General features: G+C 31.3%; 2 protein-coding genes across 4 annotated transcripts; one reads left to right on the forward strand and one right to left on the reverse strand.

Annotated features, from left to right (window-relative positions):
• Nucleotides 1-8,724: 8,724 nt before the first annotated feature.
• Nucleotides 8,725-11,273, reverse strand: LOC107911250 (mitochondrial phosphate carrier protein 3, mitochondrial). Its single transcript, XM_016839123.2, has 6 exons — nucleotides 10,764-11,273; nucleotides 9,805-10,166; nucleotides 9,671-9,714; nucleotides 9,344-9,558; nucleotides 9,123-9,247; nucleotides 8,725-9,029 (listed from the first exon to the last, which is right to left on the reverse strand). The coding sequence occupies exons 1-6, from the start codon at nucleotides 11,112-11,114 to the stop codon at nucleotides 8,969-8,971; spliced, it is 1,158 nt and encodes a 385-aa protein (XP_016694612.1). The 5' UTR covers nucleotides 11,115-11,273; the 3' UTR covers nucleotides 8,725-8,968.
• A 3,003-nt stretch (nucleotides 11,274-14,276) lies between these two features.
• LOC107912066 (coiled-coil domain-containing protein SCD2) lies at nucleotides 14,277-20,311 on the forward strand. Of its 3 annotated transcripts, none has more exons than XM_016840110.2 (17): nucleotides 14,277-14,767; nucleotides 14,870-15,036; nucleotides 15,465-15,540; nucleotides 15,719-15,760; nucleotides 15,852-15,914; nucleotides 16,508-16,557; nucleotides 16,633-16,660; nucleotides 16,952-17,026; nucleotides 17,103-17,213; nucleotides 17,290-17,350; nucleotides 17,770-17,886; nucleotides 17,973-18,091; nucleotides 18,393-18,462; nucleotides 18,734-18,775; nucleotides 18,940-18,980; nucleotides 19,619-19,745; nucleotides 19,968-20,311. In XM_016840110.2, the coding sequence occupies exons 1-17, from the start codon at nucleotides 14,420-14,422 to the stop codon at nucleotides 20,096-20,098; spliced, it is 1,668 nt and encodes a 555-aa protein (XP_016695599.1). In that variant the 5' UTR covers nucleotides 14,277-14,419; the 3' UTR covers nucleotides 20,099-20,311. The 3 variants fall into 3 exon arrangements, with proteins under 3 accessions (XP_016695599.1, XP_040961473.1, XP_040961474.1); XM_041105539.1 differs by having other exon boundaries at nucleotides 14,297-14,786; nucleotides 14,874-15,036; XM_041105540.1 differs by having other exon boundaries at nucleotides 14,628-14,767; nucleotides 14,874-15,036.
• Nucleotides 20,312-22,903: the final 2,592 nt, after the last annotated feature.

Here is a 22,903-nt window from a genome sequence, read left to right on the forward strand (position 1 = left end):
ATGCAAAACTTCTATATTTCACTCTTATCTTATCTATCTCTCACGTCTCCACCAATAAAAGAAAGTGGATATTTTGTAATTTCTTATTTTAATTTTCTAATTCTAGATTTGACCTTTCTTTTCTTTCCCAAATCACAATTAATAATGTGAGACATGACTCAGCAGATAGAAATCTGCTTTACAAACATACTAATTACAGACATGACTTAATATTAACAACCTAACCCCTCTCATGCTCTTCCACCAAGCTGCAAACAAGATTTTGAGGGTCAAATTTGTAAACTGATTTATTTGTTTCAATTAAATAAATTATAAAAATATATTAAAAATTTAATCCTCTAATTCAATTGATTCTGGAGGTAGTCAAAGTTAAATTATAATTTTATCATCTTAATAGTCAATGCTTTATAAATTTTAAAAAGATTAAATCAAATTTTTATTATATCTTGAAGGAGTCAAAATATAATTCTATTATTACTAATTTAAAATTTTATAAATTATAAAGACCGGTTTCACCACTTATTAATCTTAGGTCAACCTATTTAATGTCTTTCTTAATATTGATATCTTGATTTTTAATTTATTCAATCTAAGTAAAAAAAATTATGTAATTATTCAAAATCAAAAGATATAAGATATAATTATTTTAAAATTGCTTTTATTATAATAAAAAATTGAGTTTCTAAAATAGTAGTGAATTATAACAGTTGAAGGTGTCAGTGATTCAGTTTCCCAGACATACTATACCTATACCTTTTCTGCCATATAATGATGTTCACGGCAGTGATTTGGCACACCCTTTGTTCAGAGAAATTAAATATTTATACTGTTTGAGCAATCAACCAAAAACAAAGAAGAAATGGGTGGTTTGGGTTGGGTTGGGTTGGGTTGGGTTTTTTCATTTATTAATAATTTTTATTATAAGAAGTTAAGAACAACAGAAAAGGCATGTTGTTACATAAAAGCGGCTGAGAGTGTATACTTTCAGACAAAAAACAGTCATTGTCAGTCCCAATCTTTTTTTAAAAGAACAGAACAGAATTGGATGGGATGGGATTGACGGTTGAAAGGACGTATTGTAATATCTAAGGATCACCGCCACCCTCACTCTGACCCAAAACTATCCACTAAGCCCAAAATCTAACCCTGATAGCTCAAGCACGACTTTCCATATCTAGCCCATCGTTTTTTTCTTAATGGATAACTCAACATTTAATCCTTAAATTTAACACTTTTTCTTAATTTAGTCCCTATTTTTTTTTGTCTATATTAATTCCTAAACTTGGTGGGGTTTTTTTTTTCAATTTTGGTCTTCGCGATAATCTGCCGCTCTAAGATTCTTCTATTTATCAATTAGCTTTTCATAGAAAAAATTATAATTTGTATACGATGATGTAGTGCGATATAATATTAGAGTAATACGTCATCATACGGGCCAAAATTGAGAAAATTGTCAATTTCTAAGATTAATGTGGGAGAAGTTACCAAGTCTCAAGACTTATTTGGATAAAAAAAATTTAGGGACTAAGTTAGAAAGAGTTATCAAGTTTAGGGATTAAATAGTGGTTTATTCGTTTATTAAAATAAAATAATATGATATTTTAGACATATTAAGACATGATAATTTATTATATTAATGTTAAATTTAGGGTAAAGTACACCATTAGTCAATAAATTATGGGTAAGTTTGGTCAAAGTCACCGAACTAGTTAAAAGTTTATATTCAAGTCACTAGACTGTTAATTAAAAAAAAGTTCTACCAGCTAGTTCCAAGCAACAATTAGTACAGTGGATTAGTACCCATCAACAAGTAGAAGAACATACATTAAATCCATGTCGATCTGACGGTCAGTGTGCTAGATCAGAGAAAAAATTTATTTAAATTTTGGTTTGCAGATTCATGACGTCCAAAGCTGCTTCATTGAAAATGAAAACTGAAATGTAAAAAATAAGGGGAAAGAGAGCTATCGATTGGTGTAGGCAGTGCGGATAGAAAAAAGTCATATAACATTGGTTTTAACAGTTTAGTAACTTAAATGAAAATTTTTTTTTAAGTTTAATGATCAAATTGTAATTTTTTTAGTTAAGTTACCAAAACAAAAACTTACCCATAATTTAACTACTAATAATATAATTTACCTTAAATTTTATCAAGTTTTTCATTTAATTAAATCATTTTATTTTTATGTTATATCCTATTCAAAAGTATTATGTTTTTCAATATGAAAATGAGAAAACATATGAGAAAATGAGGGAAAGATTTTTTGGTACAGAAAAAATATTTGTGGGACTAAACTGACAACAACAAATGATGAGATGGGGATATGACACACTAATTTGTAGTTTATAATATTAAGGAAACAAGAAGGATGAATAAGCAAGTTGCAATTTGGTATAGTCCAGTTGTCATTCGTGAAAGAAGATAAAACATTAAATATGGATAAGTATGATTTGTATAGGAGATCAAAATGTGGAGATGAAAGCTTTAACCAGACACGTAAAATCCCCTGAATTATATGGAAATGAAGACAAATGGAGGAGACAGAGTTGGTGCTAAAGTAATCATATGGAATTGATTGCTTTTTCTGTTTTTATATATTCTTTATTTCCGGTTGTTGTTTAAGATTCTTGGTTGTCGAAACCAATAATGTTGCCTCTAATATTCAAACTTAAATCCTTTTTTAAAACTGTAGTACATCTTACTATTACATGCTTCTTTTTAAAAACTTATTACGTAATGAGTATTTAAATTTATTTCATTTCAACCCAAGTTTAATTTAGTTTATGTAGTTATTGTTGTAGGTCAGACTTTATTTTATTTTTACAACCAAGAAAATTTTAATTTACACATATTTGGATTTAAATTTGGATGGTAGAATAGTAGTATTAATATTTATATATTCTGTTAATTTAGTCTTGAATATAAAAAATTTAACCTTTCATGTTTACATTGCTTTTCTTTGTGACTCTTTCACTTAAAAAGTTAAAAAAAAATTATTAGTTAAATTTGATTAAAAATAACAAAAAAATGTAAATACCCAGTAACCCAAGATAATAATTTTTATCTTTTTCTTATTCTTTCAAAATTAACCCAATATGTCACAAAGAAGAGTGGAATTTAATAAAACAACAACAAATTACACAATGTTTAAATGTTAATGATTAATTTTTTTAAAATCAAGACTAAATTGATATAATTTATAAATTTTAAGGGTTAAAGTTGTTATTATACCATTTTTAAAGTTATCATAGTCTGCTGTAGATAAAAAAAAGACAAAATCGAATAATTGAGTGACTATTTTATAACTTTTCATATTTAGATGACAAAAAAAAATCTAATAATTAGATGACTACTAATATATTTTATCCCATTTATAATAATAATATAGGTTGAGTTTTAATTTTTAAAATGTAAATAAACCACCTTAACTACTTACTCTCTTAAGCTATTAGCATATGTGATTTTAATATACTATGCATTAATTCTTCAATTACATAATGGTAATGTCAAACAAGCATTTACTCATTTTAATACGTAGTAGGGGTGAGTATTCGATCGAGTCGAGTTAAATCGAGTCAAAATTTTTTGAGTTAGTTGAGTTGAAGAATCCTATTTTAGCAACCGAACTCAACTTGAATTTTTTAATTAAATCGAATCGAGTCAAAAAATTTCGAGTCAAGTCGAGTTAACGGATCCTATTATTTATACTCAGTGTTGCGTTTACATAGACTAATTATTTAACTAGTAGATAAAGTATAAGATTATTTGGTTTTACCTTTTAACTTAATGGGTAAACATTTACCAAAACGACATAATTTTGCCTTTTAACTTAATGGTTTTGACGTTTAACTTTTTAAAAAGTAAACATTTATCAAAACGATGTAGTTTTGTCTTTTCTTATTCTGATTTCTGGATAACTTGAATTGTGTAATTCATATTCGAGTTAAACTGAAAAACTTCATTTTTTATTCGAGTTGATCCGAATAACTTTATTAACTTCAATAACTCGAACTATTTAATTCGAAATTTGGATTTTTTATCGAGTTTTTCGAATCGAATTGGATTTTGCTCACCCCTATATGTGGGAATTCCTCTTTTCGAAACTCTATCAATTAGAAATGTTAAAATTGTTCATGAGTTTAGATTATGCTTTAAATCGGAAAATCCTTTCAATTTTTTTAAAGATTTAAACAAAAATATCTGATTATATAAATGTTGGGGATTCGCTTGTATAAATAATGAGAAAGAAGAAATAGAGAAAATTGGACGCACAAATTTACATGAAAAAACTCTTCCAATCAAGAGGATAAAAAATCACGAGCAAAGAAAAACTTCAATAACGAGCAAATAATCATAGAATACAAGATAGAGAAATTCAAAATAAACCCTAACCCTAAAAAGCTCTCTCGCTATACAAAATTCGCTTAAAAGTTCTCTGAAAACTCTCTCTTGATCTTCCTCAAATCTGATGTTATGAATATGTTTATTCTAGTGTTACTAAGGCAGGTTAAGATTATAAAGTTTTAATCATACAAAATATCTCTGGTATAATCAGAGTTTAACTGGGAAAAGTAACCCTACTGAGAATCTAATTATGTGGCTGCTTTAAGTTAGAATTTGTCACTTCGTTGCGACGTCACGTGATTCCTCATCACGACGCCATCCCTACTTTGACTCTAATTTGATCCAAAAATGCAAGACACATTCTACACAAAAAATAAATTTGAACAAAATCAACAACTGATTTTCTAAATGCATTATCTAAAAATTTATTGTTCAAATTCTTACCTTTTCTTTTTTATTTTCAGATTTTTTTTGGTTCTTGTTCAAACAATTATTGTTTTCAATTATACCAAACGAGAGGGGCAGCAGGTGCTTGACGGGAGAACCAAACATAGAGTTAGAGTACAATTGTGTCGCAGTAAACAAGAGATGGAGCGCACCCAAACACACAACAGAGATAGCAACTGCTCAGTGTTCAGGCTTTGACCCACCTATAATACGTTGCTTCTTTCAACTCCATGCAACGATATTACAGCCGAGACAGATAGCATAAGCGCACTTAGTAAAAGAGAAATTCTCTTTTGTTTGTCCTACAATATCAGCATCATAAAATATATGTGGAGACCATCAAAACACTAGCTGCTCGACGTGACAGTGTGTGTACTTAACATCGTCGAATTTTCAATCCAAACCAAAACATAAACACACACACACACACACACACAAAACCATATTGAATTAAGAGAAGACGTGGTTTGTCTGTTTCATACATTACAAAGTTTTATTGTCTTTAATTACGTACCTTTTCTTTTTTTTGGCTAACACAGCTAGCAAGCAATTAACTAGTTTGACGTGACATATTTTTTATTTTCCCAATTTACAAAGAATCGCAAGTTGATCTTTGAGTGATCTTAATTACGTAAAAGATAAAGATATAGCAAAGCTTGCTTCCCTGCCCTATATATACATATATTCCAGCGGAAAATGATCTCTTAATTTTTTTAAAAAATAAAAATTCTAGGGAAACAAACAAATTTGTTCATTGGGTGATTTGGGACGGTTGTGGAAAGCAATTTGATTTGATATATAAAGCACGTATATGTAGATTGCTGCCATGCATGTTTGCTTTTATTTTGCTTCAGAAAGATTTTCCGGAAACAAACAAAGCTGCTTTAATGACTTCCGGGGACCCCTATAGTATATAGGACGAGTAAAATACCAATCCATTCGAAAATATTGATTAAACTTCATCCATTGTTAGATCAAGCTGGTCTTTTGCGTAGTTTCTCGATATATCTATAGTCTAAACAAAAGCATTTTTTAAGAAATTTATGAGTTTATGTACTTAATATGTTAATTAAAAATTTTGTGATATTTTAGTTAGGGTGAAATCTTTTAAAAGAAATTTAAATCTAGTAAATTTTCATTTAAAAATATGTCTCATGGATTTAAGTAGTATTAAATATTCATTTTAATTCAAATAAATTTACTTAGTTTGATTTCCTAAACTTTAATAGTCAATACAAGTAGAACAGGAAAAATAAAAATGCCTTTCAAAAATTTCCAGGAAACGAACAAAGTTGTTTTAATGAGCTAGTGAACGCCTATAACAAATACAACTTCAAAACGGAAAGATTTTCTCGAGAAAATAAAACAAAGTTGTTTTCAATTTTCGTCGAAATGAAAAACAAAATGCTTCATAAAGATTTCCCAGGAAACAAACAAAGTGGCTTTAATGAGGCTGGGGACGTTAACAGCGAATTACAAACATCAAGTGAAAGTAAAAGGTTTAAAGAGAAAATTAATACTTTTCACACAGTAATCTGCATGCAATACACAGACAAAGTGTACGTCTTTTTCATCAAAACGCGTTTTATACACAAAAAGCTGAAATTTCTCAATTTCCGTTTTTTCTTTGAAGGAAAACTCATAGCTTTGGACCCCATTCTGGATTTAGACATAACATTAGTGTATCCCTTCGAAGTTTGGTTTTCCATTAGAACATTAAGAAAAAAATGTACTTCAATTTTTGTCGGACGTGTATAGCAACAGCATGCGTCCATACATGAATCGGTTAAATCGTGCTTACATAATTAGCCCTAGTTTGGATAAACAAGTTGGATTGATCTTTTTAAAATTTGTTTGGAAATATTGTTGACAGTGGTCAATAAGGAGGAAATAGAGATGGTGACAAAGAGGTCGGTTCACTTATATAGGCGAAAGAGGAGGAGTAAGAAGAGAATAAGGTGATGGACGTTGGAAAGGTAAGGTACACTGAGTGCTGAGGATGAGTGCTTAAGGTTGTTAAATAGGGAAAATATCATTTCTTTATCGTTCCTTGGGATATTTAAAGGGGGAGGAACCTTGTTTGGTAGTGCCAAGTTTTCGACAATATGGGCAGTGGCCTGCTCGTATGGTCGGCCAAATTGCAATTTGGTTGCCTTCAAGTGTGGTATTGAATTGACATTCCCTCTATTGAGATATAATGAGGTTGTTGTGCATTGATTGTCCGATAATGGTTCCTTTAGGTGGTGAGTATGTTACCTCTAAAAAGCAGGTAGCCTAATGGAAGATCCTCTAATCAATGGGTGGTTAGTGATGTGAGGCAAAAGGCAATCCGTGAATGCTTCTCAAATAATTTATCGTAATGCCACGTGTCCAAATTGGGTAAGGAATATAATAAATATTAAAACAAAGTATTTGTATTGAAATTTATCCATTGCAACAACAAATTTTCTATTTGGTTTGACTTCTTTTCAGACTTCTTAAAAGTCAAAACGTTTAGTATAATAAAATGCACATTAAAGATGAAAAAAATAATGTTTGGTATAGCAAAAATCATCCATTAATTTGGTTCTTTTGCATCCTACAAAACTAAGAAACCACCGTTTCTTTGGTAGAAAAATAAAGGAAAAGTTATATAGATTTTTTTTATCATCATAATGACGTGGGAAGAAAAGAGAATGATAAGGCTTAAAACGTAGATAAAAATTTTTATCTAAAATTCACAGTAAATAATTAAAATGATTTGACATATATATATATAAACTGCTTGTAAATGCATGCATGTATGTAAAATGTTTACTAATTAAATAAATTTTAATTTCGTTGACATTCCATTTATAACGAATAACCTCATAATTATAAACAGTTTAAGCATTAGTTAGACTAAAGGATTCAACCTCTTTTCAAACTAATCGCTATCAAAGCTAAGCTACAATATTATGATTATCAGAAGTGTCTGTCTCTTTCTTTTTTTCTTTTTTTTTTTTTTTTTATGGTTTTCAAAGAAAAGTTGTATTTTGCGTCGTAAATTCTGTCAGCCGTAACAGAAACATGACAGCTAAAAGAAAACAAACCCTAAATGATGAGCACCTCCTTTGCCAATTCTACCCCTGCGTTATTATCTCGCTGTACTTGCTAGTACATATTCGCCTTTATTTTTACAATCAAACCTAGGACCGGCAAGCAATTGTCCAGGAGTTAAAGGCTTAAAGCTCTTGGGTTTGGTTTTTCTCGAGTTAGTTTAAATACAAGAGCTTCTATATAATATCGAGGAGGAGATTGAAGATGACAATGTTTGAATTGTTATTTACGTGCCTGTAATAACTTTAGCTAAATAAATTACTTACATATTATTTTGAATTGATTTTATTACGTGTTACAATAATATGTATATTTGTATTAATTTTGAGATGCCGTATTCATATATTTATTTATGTTACGTCTTGGAATTGTGATTTATTTATTTATATAAACTAGGATTGTAAATCAAGGGTTCACAGAAGTTATATGGTTCAAATTGTTTTACCACGTGTTCAATTACAATCCACCCAATTCCTAATTCATATCTTGAGCAATGAGCAAGGGAAAGGAGGCTTTAAAATCTATTAGAAAAAGTTAATAAATTACTAGCTAACCCAATCCTTGATGGGGAAAAATATACTTTAAAAAACAGATCGTAGGCTTGAAAAAGAAAAAGAACATGGATCAATTTCGGCTTGACCAGACCCAGAACCCATTTATCTAGGTTCAAGCAATAGTCCAACTAGGGCCTTCTTAAACCCTTTCACCGTTGGCTAGGGTTGAAGGCCTTAGCTTAGCAATATTAAATCAATTGATTTATAAAAAGCATATTTTAAAGATAGACAAAAAGATTAATCTTGCAATTCTTTTTTCGACCTCTATGCTTCCTTTGTATACAAAAAGCCAAGAGTATATAATCTTTTGAGAAGAATTCTGCATTAAACTTAACCCAAACCTATGTTTCTTTGAAACAAAAGTTTCAATCATCGTTTGGTTACAGCTTGAATGGGTACCTACAAATAAGAACAAAGAACGAAATCCGTACACTAAAAAATCGCCATTGGTGGACATCAACCCTATTATTGCTCTCAACAAGGGGAATCCCCTTTATAAAATTCATACATGAATTAACTAAAGTAGCATTGCGTTCTCCACGAACTACATACTTTTTCCTGCCTTTGCAGGTGCAGGAGTGGGAGCACCACCGCCAGTGGTTGGCCTGCAGGAGTGGGAAAACCAGATTTAAGTCATTGGATATGATTGAAATTTCTTGGATATTAGGATTTAAAATTCTATATCAGAAAAAACTCACAGCCCAACAAAAACTTTAAAAGCATCATAGATTCCCCATTGTGCACCAGTAAGGGTTCCAATCATGACAATACGAAGGGGAAGTCCACGGGTGCAAAGACCCAACAATCCCATCTTCTTCACCGCCTGCAACAGATTAAAGAAGTGCAAAAGATCCGGGTGATCATGTCAAAAGTGACATATATATCAATGATATTGAAACAATATAAGGTTTTTACGTACATCACCGACTGTTGCTCCCTTGGCATTGTTGAGAAAAGAGACTAGGTTGTCAGCAGGATGTGACACAATAGCACAGAAAACACCAGCTATGTATCCACCAGCAAAGCTCACCGCAAGTTGCAATGATTTACTGCACTTATCTTTCGGGGTTGGAATGGCATGCTTGTAGAGTAGCTCTACAATTGTTTCAAAAGATGCAAATTTCATCATCGTATCTGCACATATAGCAATTTACTTCGTCACTACAGATTCTAAACTTCTCACAACCCCAAGGAAAGACTTAAACACAGTGGTTAACAGTTATAAATTGCTAAATGTTTGGCTTACATGGAATCTGTCGTCCCCAGAGAGGAACGAGTCCTTTGAACAACCTACAAACATTGTAAGAACATAGTATCAGCATTTCATCCAAAACATAAATCCACTACTTGAACCATAAATTTATTTAAAGTTTATGATACCCGCCAAAGCCTTCAGCCTTCAAAAAGTTTGGTAATCCATCTGATAAACCTCGGGCAAATCCCGGCTGAGTTTGCACACGGACTTTGACAGCCTCCATAGGGCAGAGAGCAACATCAGCAATCACTTCAGCTGATGCTGAACCAGCAAGAAAAATCAGGGTCTTATACTTTGATGCATATTCAGGACCCGCAAGGTCTGAATAGTACTTCTTGAAGAACTCATAGAAGCCAAATTTACAAGCGCCCTGGGCACTGTAACCGAGCAGAGTAGGCACCCAACCCTTGGATAAACCTTTAATACCTTGCTCCTTCAGCAAGATTCCAAACCCAGATGAGATGCTCTTGTATTTTACTGGGTCGATCTGAGATTTCAGAAGCATTCATATTAGCATTCCTTTTTTCTTTGGTATGAACAATTAAATTTAAAACCATGAAGCTACTCATTATGAATGATGTAGGTGAAAAAACGTTAAAAATAATTGCATTTTCGCATACGTCATTGGAAGCATCAAGGGACGAGCAACCATTTCGTCGATTTAAAAATTAATTTAAACAAAAACGAAGTTGTAGTACTCAAATCACATTTTATTGCCAATACTGTTTTTAATCTCAGAGAAATTAATTTCACTGTCTATCTATTCAAACTGACCCTGAAATCTAAAATACAAAGAAAATTTGAATATATGTTTTTAGTAATCGAAGGCAATGCAATGATAATAGTGAAACAGTAAAATCTTGTGCAATGCATATTAACCACTAAATTTCAGAATCAAAGACCAAATCAAATAAACATCAAATTCCAACAAACGTAAAGGAAAGAAAAGCCAAACAACGTTGTTTAATCTATCATTTCTTTGGATCATCAAATAGAAATTTAGGATTAACATCATAAATTCGATCATATAAAATAAAATATCGGAATAATCAAGAAAATGATCGGATGAACGAAGAAAGAATACCTGCATATTACACTTGACAAGATCAAGAGGCGTAACAGCAGTGTGAGTAAGGCCACAACTTAATATCCCACCCATCGTACACGCACCGTAAAAAGCGGGCGAGTGCATCTCGATCTTCTCCTTCGGTGCAGGTATCAAAATCCTACCCGAAGTAATCCCTGCATCACCGACACCCAAGTAATTCGTCGATGGCGATGGCGATGGCGAAACGGACGGTGATCGACGCAGCACATGGTGATGGTGATGATGATTGGCGTTAATCGAAGACGTGTCGAAACCAAGGGGTGATGTAGTTGTGGAATAGAGGAAGCTAGGAATGAGAGACTGGCGGCGGTTATCAGAGATTGCCATTTTTTGTTGTTGTTGTTTTGATTTGTTTTGTGGTTATTGAATCTGAAAAATAAAACAAATTGAAAGCAGAGTTGGTTTTTGAGCGAGGGGAGGATACGAAGAAAATGGAAAGTTTGTGGTGCTTTCTGAAATACGAGATGAAAAGTAAGCAAAACCTCTCGAAAATCTCTGCGTTTTTAAAGGACACTCCTTCCTTACTTTGCTTCCCGCTTTTTTATTCTTCCTTGCCTCTCTCATACTCTGACTTTTGATATTTTCTTAATTCCACGGTTGACCCCTAAATATAAATATTATCCATTTTCGGTATAACTTCCTTTTCATCTTAGTATATTTTTTAAGGGCATCTTAGTATTTTTAATAAAATAAGTGTTGTTTAACTGTTAATTTCACGGTGACTTGATTAATATAATATTATAATTTAAAGATATAATTAAAATATTTAAAAATTTAAAATTTAATTTAAATTAAACTACTTAATAATAAAATAATTCAATTAATATAATATCTATAATTTAAAATGTTGATTCAAACAGATAACTTGAAAGCTATTGAAGCTATCCAAAATTCGATTTCAACATATTCTAGATTAACGCTTATCAGGAAAATATATCATTTTTTAAGAATGTAAAGGACTGGATAATCGAGTACATCCTAGGAAAGAAAATATAGAAGTTGATAAATTAACTAAAATAGCCTTTAATAAGGACGATGGGTTACATTTATTTTCAGTCAATCCTTTTAATTTAGGTTAATTATTTGTATTTTTTACAGAAAAAAGCATGATTAAAACATTTTAAAATTAATTTAAAATGACTGGTAATCCCTTTGTTAAAATATAAAACAAATAATGCTAGTCTCACTGCCAAATCGGATCTTGCATGGCGGTTTTCTTAAAATAAAAACCAAATAATATTAATTTTCAATTATTTAAATTATTTAATTTGAATAACAGTATCTTTTATTATTTAAATATTTTTAAAAAATCCAAAATTACCACTTAATTATTATAAATTCCAACTGATTAAATTATAAAATAATTATTATAAATGATATTGTTGACTGTTCAAGCTATAGTTAATGTGGTTTATAAAATTTTAAAAATATTAAAGTTCTTAATATATTTAAGAAAATTTAGTAATTTATAAATTTTCTATTTTTAATAATTATTAGAGATTTAAATAATTTGTTTGGAATTTCCATTTTTTTTGTAAATTTTTAATTTTTTAATTTTTTAAATTTTTCGAATGACTATAACAATGATTTTATTATGACATCGTTGTACGATGCGTGACAACATATGATGGACTAAATATTCAGACCAAAATAAAAAAATAGTATACTTCAGAGATTAAGATATGCATTAAGTCAAAAATACATATATCTATATTATATTAAGCTCTTAATTGAATTTGTTTCACAAGTCAATTAAGCACTAAGTATATTTTTATTATTTTATAAAAATAAATAAATGGACCTAAAATATTATAAATGAACGCTTCATTTATTATTTATGCATTTTTTTCATAAATATATTTCTGTAAAATATTTTTTACTCGATCATAATCTAGCATATAGATTTTCTTGATACTAATATTGTTGTCGTACATGAATTTTTTTTATTTTATTTATGTTTAAATATACAAATAAAAAAGGCTAATAAATATATTAATACAATTTTTATTAACATGTAAAATTTTTTATGGGCAAATTATACTTCCTGTTTCAATATTAATGTAGAACGTATATATATTATGGAAAAAATTAAAGAAATCATTCTATTGACACAATTAAGAAACTTTCATTTGGTAGGTTAATTATTTGTCATGATTCTTATAACTAATGTTTAAAATTAATATTATTTCAATATGATTTCTTTATAAAATTATATCAACATTGAATACATGTTTATATAATAAGGATTATATATGTCAATAATTTTTATTATAATTTATTTAGACATAAATTAAGGAAAAAATATAAATATGTGCATGTTTAATCTAGTTTTAATTTTTTAAATATTAATTTATTATATACGATTTTTAAATCCAATACTGAAAAATATAAGTACTTACTTCAAGTACCTAAAATTTAAATTTTACCCATTCATTCAATTACTAATTTTTTTTTTTTGGGTAAAATCGCTGTTCTGGAGGGAAAATGGTGTTTGGGTTTTTTAGGAGTGGGGATTAATGGGAAGTGTGTTTTCCAATGGCTGTTTTGATGACCTGCTTCTGTCGGTTGGAGTCTCCCAAGGCGTACACGTGGCACTATCTGGGGTGGGACTCTTTGTCTAGGTTGGAGGATTTGTTTTTCTTTAGCTGTTAGCTTTTGCTTCTGATTTCTGGTTTATGGTTTAGACTCTTTTTTTTTTAATATTAATAAAAGCCTCCAGCTGGATTTTCACTAAAAAAATACTCATTTTATATTTATTTCTTTAATAGATAAATGAGAAAGATATTAAATAAGAGTAATTTATTAATTTAATTATTAATTGTGTATTTTTTATAGAGTTTTCTGTTTGTAATTTTTGTTTAATAACTTAATTTACATAATTTTTTTTAATCTTTATATTATATTTTAACTTTTTTTAAGAGTAAAGGTAAAACCATAATTGAGAATAATAACAACTCATTTAAATTTAATTTAAATATTAATTTTTTGGTCTTGATTTATATTTATTATAATTTAAACTATCATCCTTATAAAGATTAAATATTTATAATATTTTTACCGTTTTCAATAATAGTACTTATGAAATATTACAAATTTTAACAATTTAATATAATATATTTTAATTAATACAATATAAAAATCTAATGTTAAAAAAGAGCCTTCTACTGTTGGTGTACCATATAAACAGCAAATTTCAAATCATAAAAAATTCAAAAGAATTTTTTACTTGTCGGGTAAATTTCAGTGAAGAGCTGTGCCACGTGTCATGTAATCAAGGTAAGTTGTTTCGTGGCAAAGGCGGCTAAGGACAAAATGATAGGCTACAATTTTCAGTTACTCCGCAGCGAAAACATTCTTTATACAGAATCCTTTGTCATCAGCGCCCAAATCTTGGACCCCACTCGCCAACTCAGTTTAACACGTTGTCAAATGGGTCCATGCTTTTTTCCTTTTCAAGCCTCTCCCGCGAAACCCGTATTAAGCCGTAAAACGCTGTCGTATTGCTCAATCATCTTCCTCCCCATAATTTCAACTTTTCTTCAACCCTCCCTCTCTCTCGATCTCGACGAGACCAACCGCTCCCCCTACCCCTAAATCTAGCGCAACTGAGATAAGTAAATATTAGTAGAGTGATGGATCGGAGGAGGACAGGGAGTCCGGTGTACGGGCGGCAGTGGAGCGGGGGATCAAGCAGCTCGGGGTCATCGTCTCCGGCTCATCCTCAGTCGCGTGTTCAGCTAGGTGCAAACAGTGGTTTATCAACTATCAAACGCACACAAAACGTTGCCGCAAAAGCCGCCGCTCAACGACTTGCTCAAGTCATGGCTTCGCAGACCGCCGATGACGATGAGGAAGACGACGATCTAGGGTTCCGGTTCGGTGGTCCTCCTGTACTTTCTAGCTTCTCCAATAATGGTTTAAATCACAGTACTTTGCCGGCGATCTCAATAGCTCGGCCTAATAGATCTCCCTCCCCTGCGGTAATAACTTTGAATTGAAGTGAGTTAAGGAGGTTTTTCTTCGCTCTTTTTGCGGATTTGAATTTTTTGATCTGATTTTCTCTTTTTGTTTGTTTTGATTAGTTAGGTCGGAATTTTGTAGAGCATGCTCCTTCGGTGAGGTCAACGTCAGCAGGGAGGCCGGCAGTAAGGTCAACAACGACAACTTTGATGCCGCCGAGTAGAACTTCAGTTCGTACTCCAATTACTATACCTCCGATTGATCCTCCTAAACGGAGCAGAGATAAAAGGTTCGAGTTCATGAAATTTATTGCTTTACAATATATATGTATAAAATTTATAGATGCTTAATTAACTTCAAAACTTCGAGGATGTCCAAACTTTTTCTTATGATACTGTGATCCAAACTTTTATGTCTAACTGGGACTATCGTAGATCTTAGGATGTCCTGCCATCATCTTTTTGTTTATGACCTATATTCTTCTATCTTTTGGCAAAAATGTCTCAGCCTCAACTCATATTCAGTTTCCTGTTCTCTGTATGCATAATTGTTCATATACTTCTGTTTTTTCTCATTGTTCCGTGGAGTATTGTTGGTTTCAAATGTCTGCATTTAAAAATCTTTTATTTTGTGTAATGGGGGAATAAAAGGAGTTCAATCTTTTTGTAATACAATATATTTTAAGAAATAAAATTATGTAATTGGAAAGCATTGCAGGTTTACAGCTGATGTAGGCCAACTCAAAGCAAAAGATGCTGGAGATCAGCGTGAAGCTTCTGCACTCCGCGATGAAGTAATTCACTGGCATTTATCTATTTATTTTTTGACATCTGAATCATATTAACTCTCAAATTTATTACTTTAATATAGATTCTGTAGCTGCATAGTTTAAAATGCAATAATGCCTGTGAGCGTGCACCAAAGCTTTTGTATATAGTTCATATTTGAAGCTAATGTATGCTATGTTGCAGCTTGATATGCTACAAGAAGAGAATGAGAACCTGCTTGACAAGGTGAACTAGCTGAGACGAAAGAACTAAATTTTGATTATTAGGCTTGTGTTATCTGTGACATGTAACACTTATGCCCGTTCATGCTGTGTAGCTTCGTTCTGCTGAAGAAAGACGTGAGGAAGCAGAAGCAAGAGCTAGGGAGCTTGAGAAACAGGTGTGTTACTCAGTCTTCAGTTGCAAGATATTTGTCTCCCGCTTGTTATTGTTTGAATGGCTTATCCTATTAAAATGTTTAGCATCATCTGACTTGTTTCATCTAAAGTGTTTCTACTCTATGAACCATTTTTGTTGATGTGGGGCACTTAAGTAATTTCAACTTGATGACACAAGCTAAATGCATATGGTAATATTTCAGAAGTCTTTCCTAGTTTTCCTTGAAGTACATATCCTGCCGCTTCCTGTGCTGTGTATCTCTTGGAGGGCTTAGCTTTATGTATTTGGTGGATTTCGTTGTATAATTCATCTTACACTTACATAAGTTAGGGTCTCCAGCTTACAAGGTGTCTATTTGTGTTGTTGGTTCTTGATACATAAATTCCTTCCATAGGCATATTCTTGAATAAGCATGTTCAGATACCCATGTTAAACAACTTTTTCTTTTAACTTGTGAACATGTTACATTATTGAGATATAAGTGAAGTCAGTGTTTGAGTTGTGAACTGCAAGGTTGCATAAATGAGTAATATCCATTGTTCATTAGGTTTACTGCATTCATTCAGCTGCTTCTCTTAAATTCAATGTTAACAGGTTGCTTCCTTAGGAGAAGGTGTATCTCTGGAAGCCAAATTATTAAGTAGGTAAGTGTGTGTCCTATGCATTTGCTAGCGGTGTTATTTATCATCTCTGTATGATTCTGTGTGATTTTTCTGTAGGAAGGAAGCAGCTTTGCGTCAAAGAGAGGTAAAACAGAACATCGTACTATAGGGTCTAAAGATTGGTTGGACCAGGTTTAGTTTTACTTCTTTCATATCATCAGGTTCATGAATTGAATATTATGTCGTTACTTGACATATTTTTCCTATGTATAACTGTGCCTGGAACAACAGTATCGGTTACGTCTTTCTGTGTCTCTTAGCTCTCTATAGCTCTTTATCCCAAAGTGCTAAAATTGAGTTCTTTGTTACTTTATTTAAGTTGTCAAATATTCTTCTCATTATAAACAAAGAAACTGTAAATTGTTCTTCCTTGCAGGCTGCTCTTAAGGCTGCAAAACAGACGAAGGATGGTAGGGAGGAGGAAATTGCAGCCCTTCGTTCAGAACTTGAGGTAAAGTGCGCCAATGATGCTAATGCATAGGAGTGAATTGATTCAGAAAGTGACTCTTTGACTTTCTTTTAATCAGAACTTGAAGGATGGGACTGCCACAGTGGTGGAACAGCTTCATGAAGCAGAATCTGAAGCAAAAGCTCTTCGCTCAATGACCCAAAGAATGGTTTTGACTCAGGAAGAGATGGTTTGTCTACTCATCTTCAAATCACTTTTTTCGCTACACGCTTATATTCTAATTGTATGCTAAATCCATTTTGTAGGAGGAAGTTGTCCTGAAAAGATGTTGGCTTGCTCGTTACTGGGGATTGGCTGTACAGCATGGTAATAAACTATCACTTTCTTCTTAAGCAAGGAAATAATATACATCCTAATTGTACCAAATAACTTGCATAAAAAGTAAATTTTAATCCCATGCATGTGATGTAGTGCACCTTTGGCATGAAATTTTGACCTTCCCTAAGATTCATGAAGTTCAAGAATCTTATTGTATGTATGACTTGGTCAGTAAAGTAGTCCTTTTGTCGATCTAAGATTTGTATTGCTAATGGGCACATTCTGAAAGTTCGGGTGCCAACTTTGTTATTGTTCTTTTTTGAGCTAAGATATACAGTGCTTTGTTGATGGAATTTTCATTTTTTCACTCCTATAGAATTGATTCGTTCTATTCCTTCTTTGTAGTCATTTTATTTTTTAAAACTAGACAGGAATCATTTTCCTGAAACTGCTACTGGATTTTGCAGGCATATGTGCAGATATAGCAGTGTCAAAGCATGAACATTGGTCTGCATTGGCTCCTCTTCCGTTTGAAATTATTGTTTCTGCAGGACAAAAGGCTAAAGAGGAGGCCTGGGATAGAGGCTAGTTCAAATTCTCACCATATCCCATTGACTCCCTCTTTTTAAATGTTAGTTTTTTGGTCATTAAAGTTGTAGAAATGATGCAGGCGGTGGTGATCTAGACCGGAGTAAACTTGTCCGAGATCTGAATGATCTGACAGGAGAAGGAACTATTGAGAGTATGCTTTCAGTTGAAATGGCCCTAAGGGAATTAGCATCTTTAAAGGTTGATTCTTTTTTGTTGCAAAGGAAAATTAAAAACAGAAACTTTTTTCTGATCCGTTTGCATGCCTTTAGTATTTGTACTTTTCCTGAATGTTACACCCTAGTTATTCTATATAAATTTATACATGCCACATCCATGATGGTTTATGCCTGCTTATTAATTATTTAAAAATTTTGTTGCAGTAATACGTCTTCCCTTCCATTATGCATTTACATGAAGTTCCATTTTCTATTACCTATTTATTTCTTGTGCACTTCTGTAAAATACCACTTTATTTATTCAAATTCATTGCTGTTTTCAGGTTGAAGATGCTGTTAAACAAGCATTGGGAAGACACAGACGCCTGAGTTTGCTTCGTCAGTCTGTCTCAGGTTTGATTTATTTATACTACATGCAAACACCCTTAGCTTCTTTTTTTTTCCACTTTATCTTGCATTTTTAGTTGATGTCCTATAAAATGGAGTGAAACTAGTGACAGTCCTATCCACCTTTTCGTCCTAAAGAAACAGTCCCCTATAATTATTTTGTTTCTTTGCTGGCAATTCTTTCCCTTCTACATTACATTTGTTGGAGATCATATTCTGATATGAGCAAAATATCATACTCTAGTATTTATCCTTTGTACTTGTATTTTATTTTCAGATTCCAAATCTCCTGGTGATCCGAAGTTGATAGATGCATTTGGTAAGGGATTCACTTTTTAGTCCGTTAATAATGCACTATCATATCAAACAGCATTTGTTCATTTTGGTTTAGGGAAAACTCTTGCCTCGATTAGTTTAAGATGATTCGCTGGTTGTTTATCTTTTTTATTTTATTTATTTATTTATTTTACCTTTCAACTGCAGAACTAAGTGAAGAGGAGGGAGAAGATGTTCTTTTCAAAGAGGTTAGTCACTCTTTTCATCGAAATCTTTGACATGTTGGTCATATGTGAACCTTCAAAGTAAAATCTCTTTTCTCATTCTATGATGATTTTCTCTTAGTTATCTTGGCCTCTTTGCCTTTCTATTATGTCTCTAGATCGTTTTTATGTATATATATTATAAGTCTGTTCCTCCTCCTCCTTCTTCTTCTTCTTCTTCTCTCTCTCTCTCTCTCTCTCTCTTCATGATTATATTGGAGCTAATTCGCTGGCTTGCCTCTTTTTATGCATAGCCATATTTATTCCCTGTAGGGGACATTAAAGAACATATTTATTTTTTTAGTTTTCATATGCATGATAGCCAGTTATGCATGGTCATTGCCGATTAAATTTTAATGATTTAGGTATGCAATTATCTCAACAAATAAAAACTGTCCATCAATTAACTGCATCTTGCGACCTCATCAACTTTCAGTAAAACAAATTTCCGTTTATTTTGAGGGTAGCAGGCTCGTTTTTAAACACCACATCAAGTTCTGAATTCATTAGTAAATTCAGTAGTGTTATGCCATCTTGGTAGGTTTGCACTACAGTTTCTCGTGCTGTAGAAAGCTTGATTAATTTCAGAAATTCCGTGTTCTTATAACTTGCAACTATTGTAGGCTTGGTTAACATATTTCTGGAGAAGAGCCAAAGTACATTGTATAGAGGAGGATATTGCAGAAGATCGACTTCAGTTTTGGATCAGCCGTAGTGGGCAGACCCCTACTTCACATGATGCAGTGGATGGTAAAAGCCCACCCATTTTATTTTATTTTATTTTTCCCTAAAAACACGGCTTATGGTGGTGAATATAATTTTGGTTATACTTTACGAAACATATACGCGTTAAAATTATCATTACATAAAGTTGAAGAGGTAGAAAAGAGTGAGTAATGTGCTACTATTTTAAAAGAATCAAACGCGGCATTTCTAGTAAAAATATCTGATTGGCTTGCGATCATGTGGCAGTTGATCGAGGTTTGTTTGAGCTGCGGAAGTTGGGGATAGAACAGCAACTTTGGGAAGCATCTCGTAAAGAAATTGACCACCCATCTGCTGCCTCTTTGTCTAACAACAATGATCCGGAGAACTCTTTGTGAATGAATTGTCTTCAGCTATCTTGATAAGTTTGCATCAATTTTTTGAAGTTAGTATATTTCTTGTTCAATTTTTGTTGATGTTTCATATTAATTTTGATTATAGCATTTTCTTAAATTCCACATGTTCGATTTCTTGGGTGTGGACTATACGATACATGGTGTAATAGATGTTGATACTTGTTTGAGTTTCAAATGAAGTAGATTCAAAGGCAACATTTTGAAACATTATACTTTAAATCAAGACAACCCCCGCCCCCTCTTTGTTCTTTTCCATTGTGGTTGGCTGCGATCTTAAATCTTTCACCGGTTAGAGAGAGCTTGTCTCTAATTTAAAAGTTAGAGAAAATACATGAAGGTGTTGTTTTCATATAACAAAAATTAGCTTTTTCTCCATTCTGCAACTTAATTTAATATAACCCAACAAAAAAAGGAAGCTTTGCTTATATTATAACTAATACTATTATTCTCGGAAGTGTTCAAAAGTCACATTTATCATCTTTAGACACATTTTCCAACTCCCATTTCCATTCAACGTACACCTAATTTAATTTAGTTTTCAAACAAAAAGTCTTGTTTAGTTAGTCACATTTCAAATTCCCCCAACCAAACCAACCCTCCTTTTTCCATAGCATACTATTATTAAATGACTTTGCAAGGAGTTAACTTGTTTCTTTTAGCTATATACAAATATAAATTATTTAATACTCTTTTAATTTTTGTTTTATCAAATAAAAAGAAATGTTTGAAGTACTACAGGTAATGATTTTAAATTTTATCACTATCTTTTTTTAATATTTAAAACAGGTTAGTTGCGAAAATTTCAAAGGAAATCTTTAGTATAATGATTAGTTAAAAACTTTAAATTTTTATATAGTATCCTACATTTCTGTCTACCTCAAAAGTAAAAAGAGTAGTTGGAGTAGTAGTAGATAATGTAATGAAATCACATTTGAAGAATGAAAAAAGTGAACAGCCTTTCAATTTACTTTAATTGGGAATGATGAAATAGAAATTCTCCCCAAAAAAAATCACTGACATTTTGGCTGTTCAATGATGATAACCCAATAAGCTCCTTCCTAAAATTTTTAAAACTTAAATCACAAAATCATATTTCCTTTTTTCCCAACTTAATTTTTTTATCACTGCTACCTAAATTATATTCCATCAACACTTCTGAATTAAAATTAAATTAGAAGAATGAAATTAAATTTTAAAAAATAAAAACTTTTCAATTTATTTACTCCTTCCTCTTTCACAATTCTTTCTTTGCAATTCTTTTATCATTTTTATTCAATTCCTTCCTAGTATTTGAATTTCATGATATATGTGAGTTTTTCTCATTATAAATATTCACCCAACATTAATTATTTTATGCAATTTATATAGAAAATAATGAGAAAAAGTTATTTTAAGAAAAATAATACATAAATTTTGAATCAAGATGAAATGAATTGAAATTGAGGTTTTAAAAAAAACTCTTCAAAAATTGAGTTTGCAAAAATTTCTCTTGAATTTTCCATCTATGGAATTATTGGGTAAAAAATAAAAGAAATAAATATGTTAATAAATTTTTTTTTAAAAAGACCTTAAAGAATAGTATTCAGTTTTTTTGAATTTTTTAATTAAAAATTATTACATGTCATAAAATAATTGATTAAAAAAGATTTTTAACAACTGGTGTAATGTGAATAACACGAATTTAATTTAAGTACCACTTTAGATAATATAATATAATTTAAACACTTGTGACTAAAAAAAATATATGCACCATTTGATTGTTTAGGCTATAAAAATTTAAGTTCTTTTTTTTTTATCTATTTTACAATTTTTCATAAAAAAAATATTTAAAAAAAATCAATTTCTTCAGCACAAAAGCGGGGGCCAATTCTTTTTATAATAAACTGGTACCCAACATGAAACAGCTAAACAAGGAGATGAAATTTGTCCTCTTGCTGTTTGTTTTTTGGTCTGTTCATATCCATTTCTTTCTTTCATTCTTTTTTTCTATTTTATTTTCCCAGGAAACTAACCCCACTTCAACCAGCAGAATCTTTTTTTTTTCCAGAGGTGGTCCAAAGAATCATTGTGATCTTCATATACTAATAATATTATCACGATTAATTACAATAAATATTACTATTAAAAGAACTCAAACAGTGAAATAACAATGCATATATATAAATATCCCTAGATATATAAGTACACACCAAGAATTTGACATTACATAAAGGCATGCTGGATCATTTCATATGCTTTTTACTGTACAGAAAAATAAAGAGGGTCCTCATTGGAAGCCATGATAAGCTGTTCTGAAGCTATAATGGGAAACATGTGGTGTGTATGGAGCAATGCTTGCAAAAAAAGTGAAAAAAAAAAAGTAGTGTCCTCAGGACCTCAATTCTCATTATTAAAAGAAACCCAAATCCATCAACATGTAAATACATAAAGGAAAAAATTTATGTTAAATTGTAAAAACAAATAAAGATTAAAATTTGCTTGCTGACTTGCTGTTTTCCACTAAACTTTTCTTTTATTATATTTACTATTAAGATCCATGTCAGTCAACTAAATGCTGTTGAAGTGAATTTTTTTTTAATGCAAAACTTGTAACTTAAGTAATCACACTTCTATGATGAAAAAAAAAACTCCCAAGCAGTAACTTGGTTAATTTAGACTGAACATTTGTATTTGCAGTGCAAGAAAAGATGATCAATCCATACATTTACTGGAAAAAAACAAAGGAATATTCACTGATGGTATTGGACCTGTCAATGAAGTTTCAGTCAGTGAAGAAGATTAAGAAGT

The sequence above is a fragment of the Gossypium hirsutum genome, chromosome D11 (genome assembly GCF_007990345.1).
Source record: "Gossypium hirsutum isolate 1008001.06 chromosome D11, Gossypium_hirsutum_v2.1, whole genome shotgun sequence".
Classification (NCBI taxonomy): domain Eukaryota; kingdom Viridiplantae; phylum Streptophyta; class Magnoliopsida; order Malvales; family Malvaceae; genus Gossypium; species Gossypium hirsutum.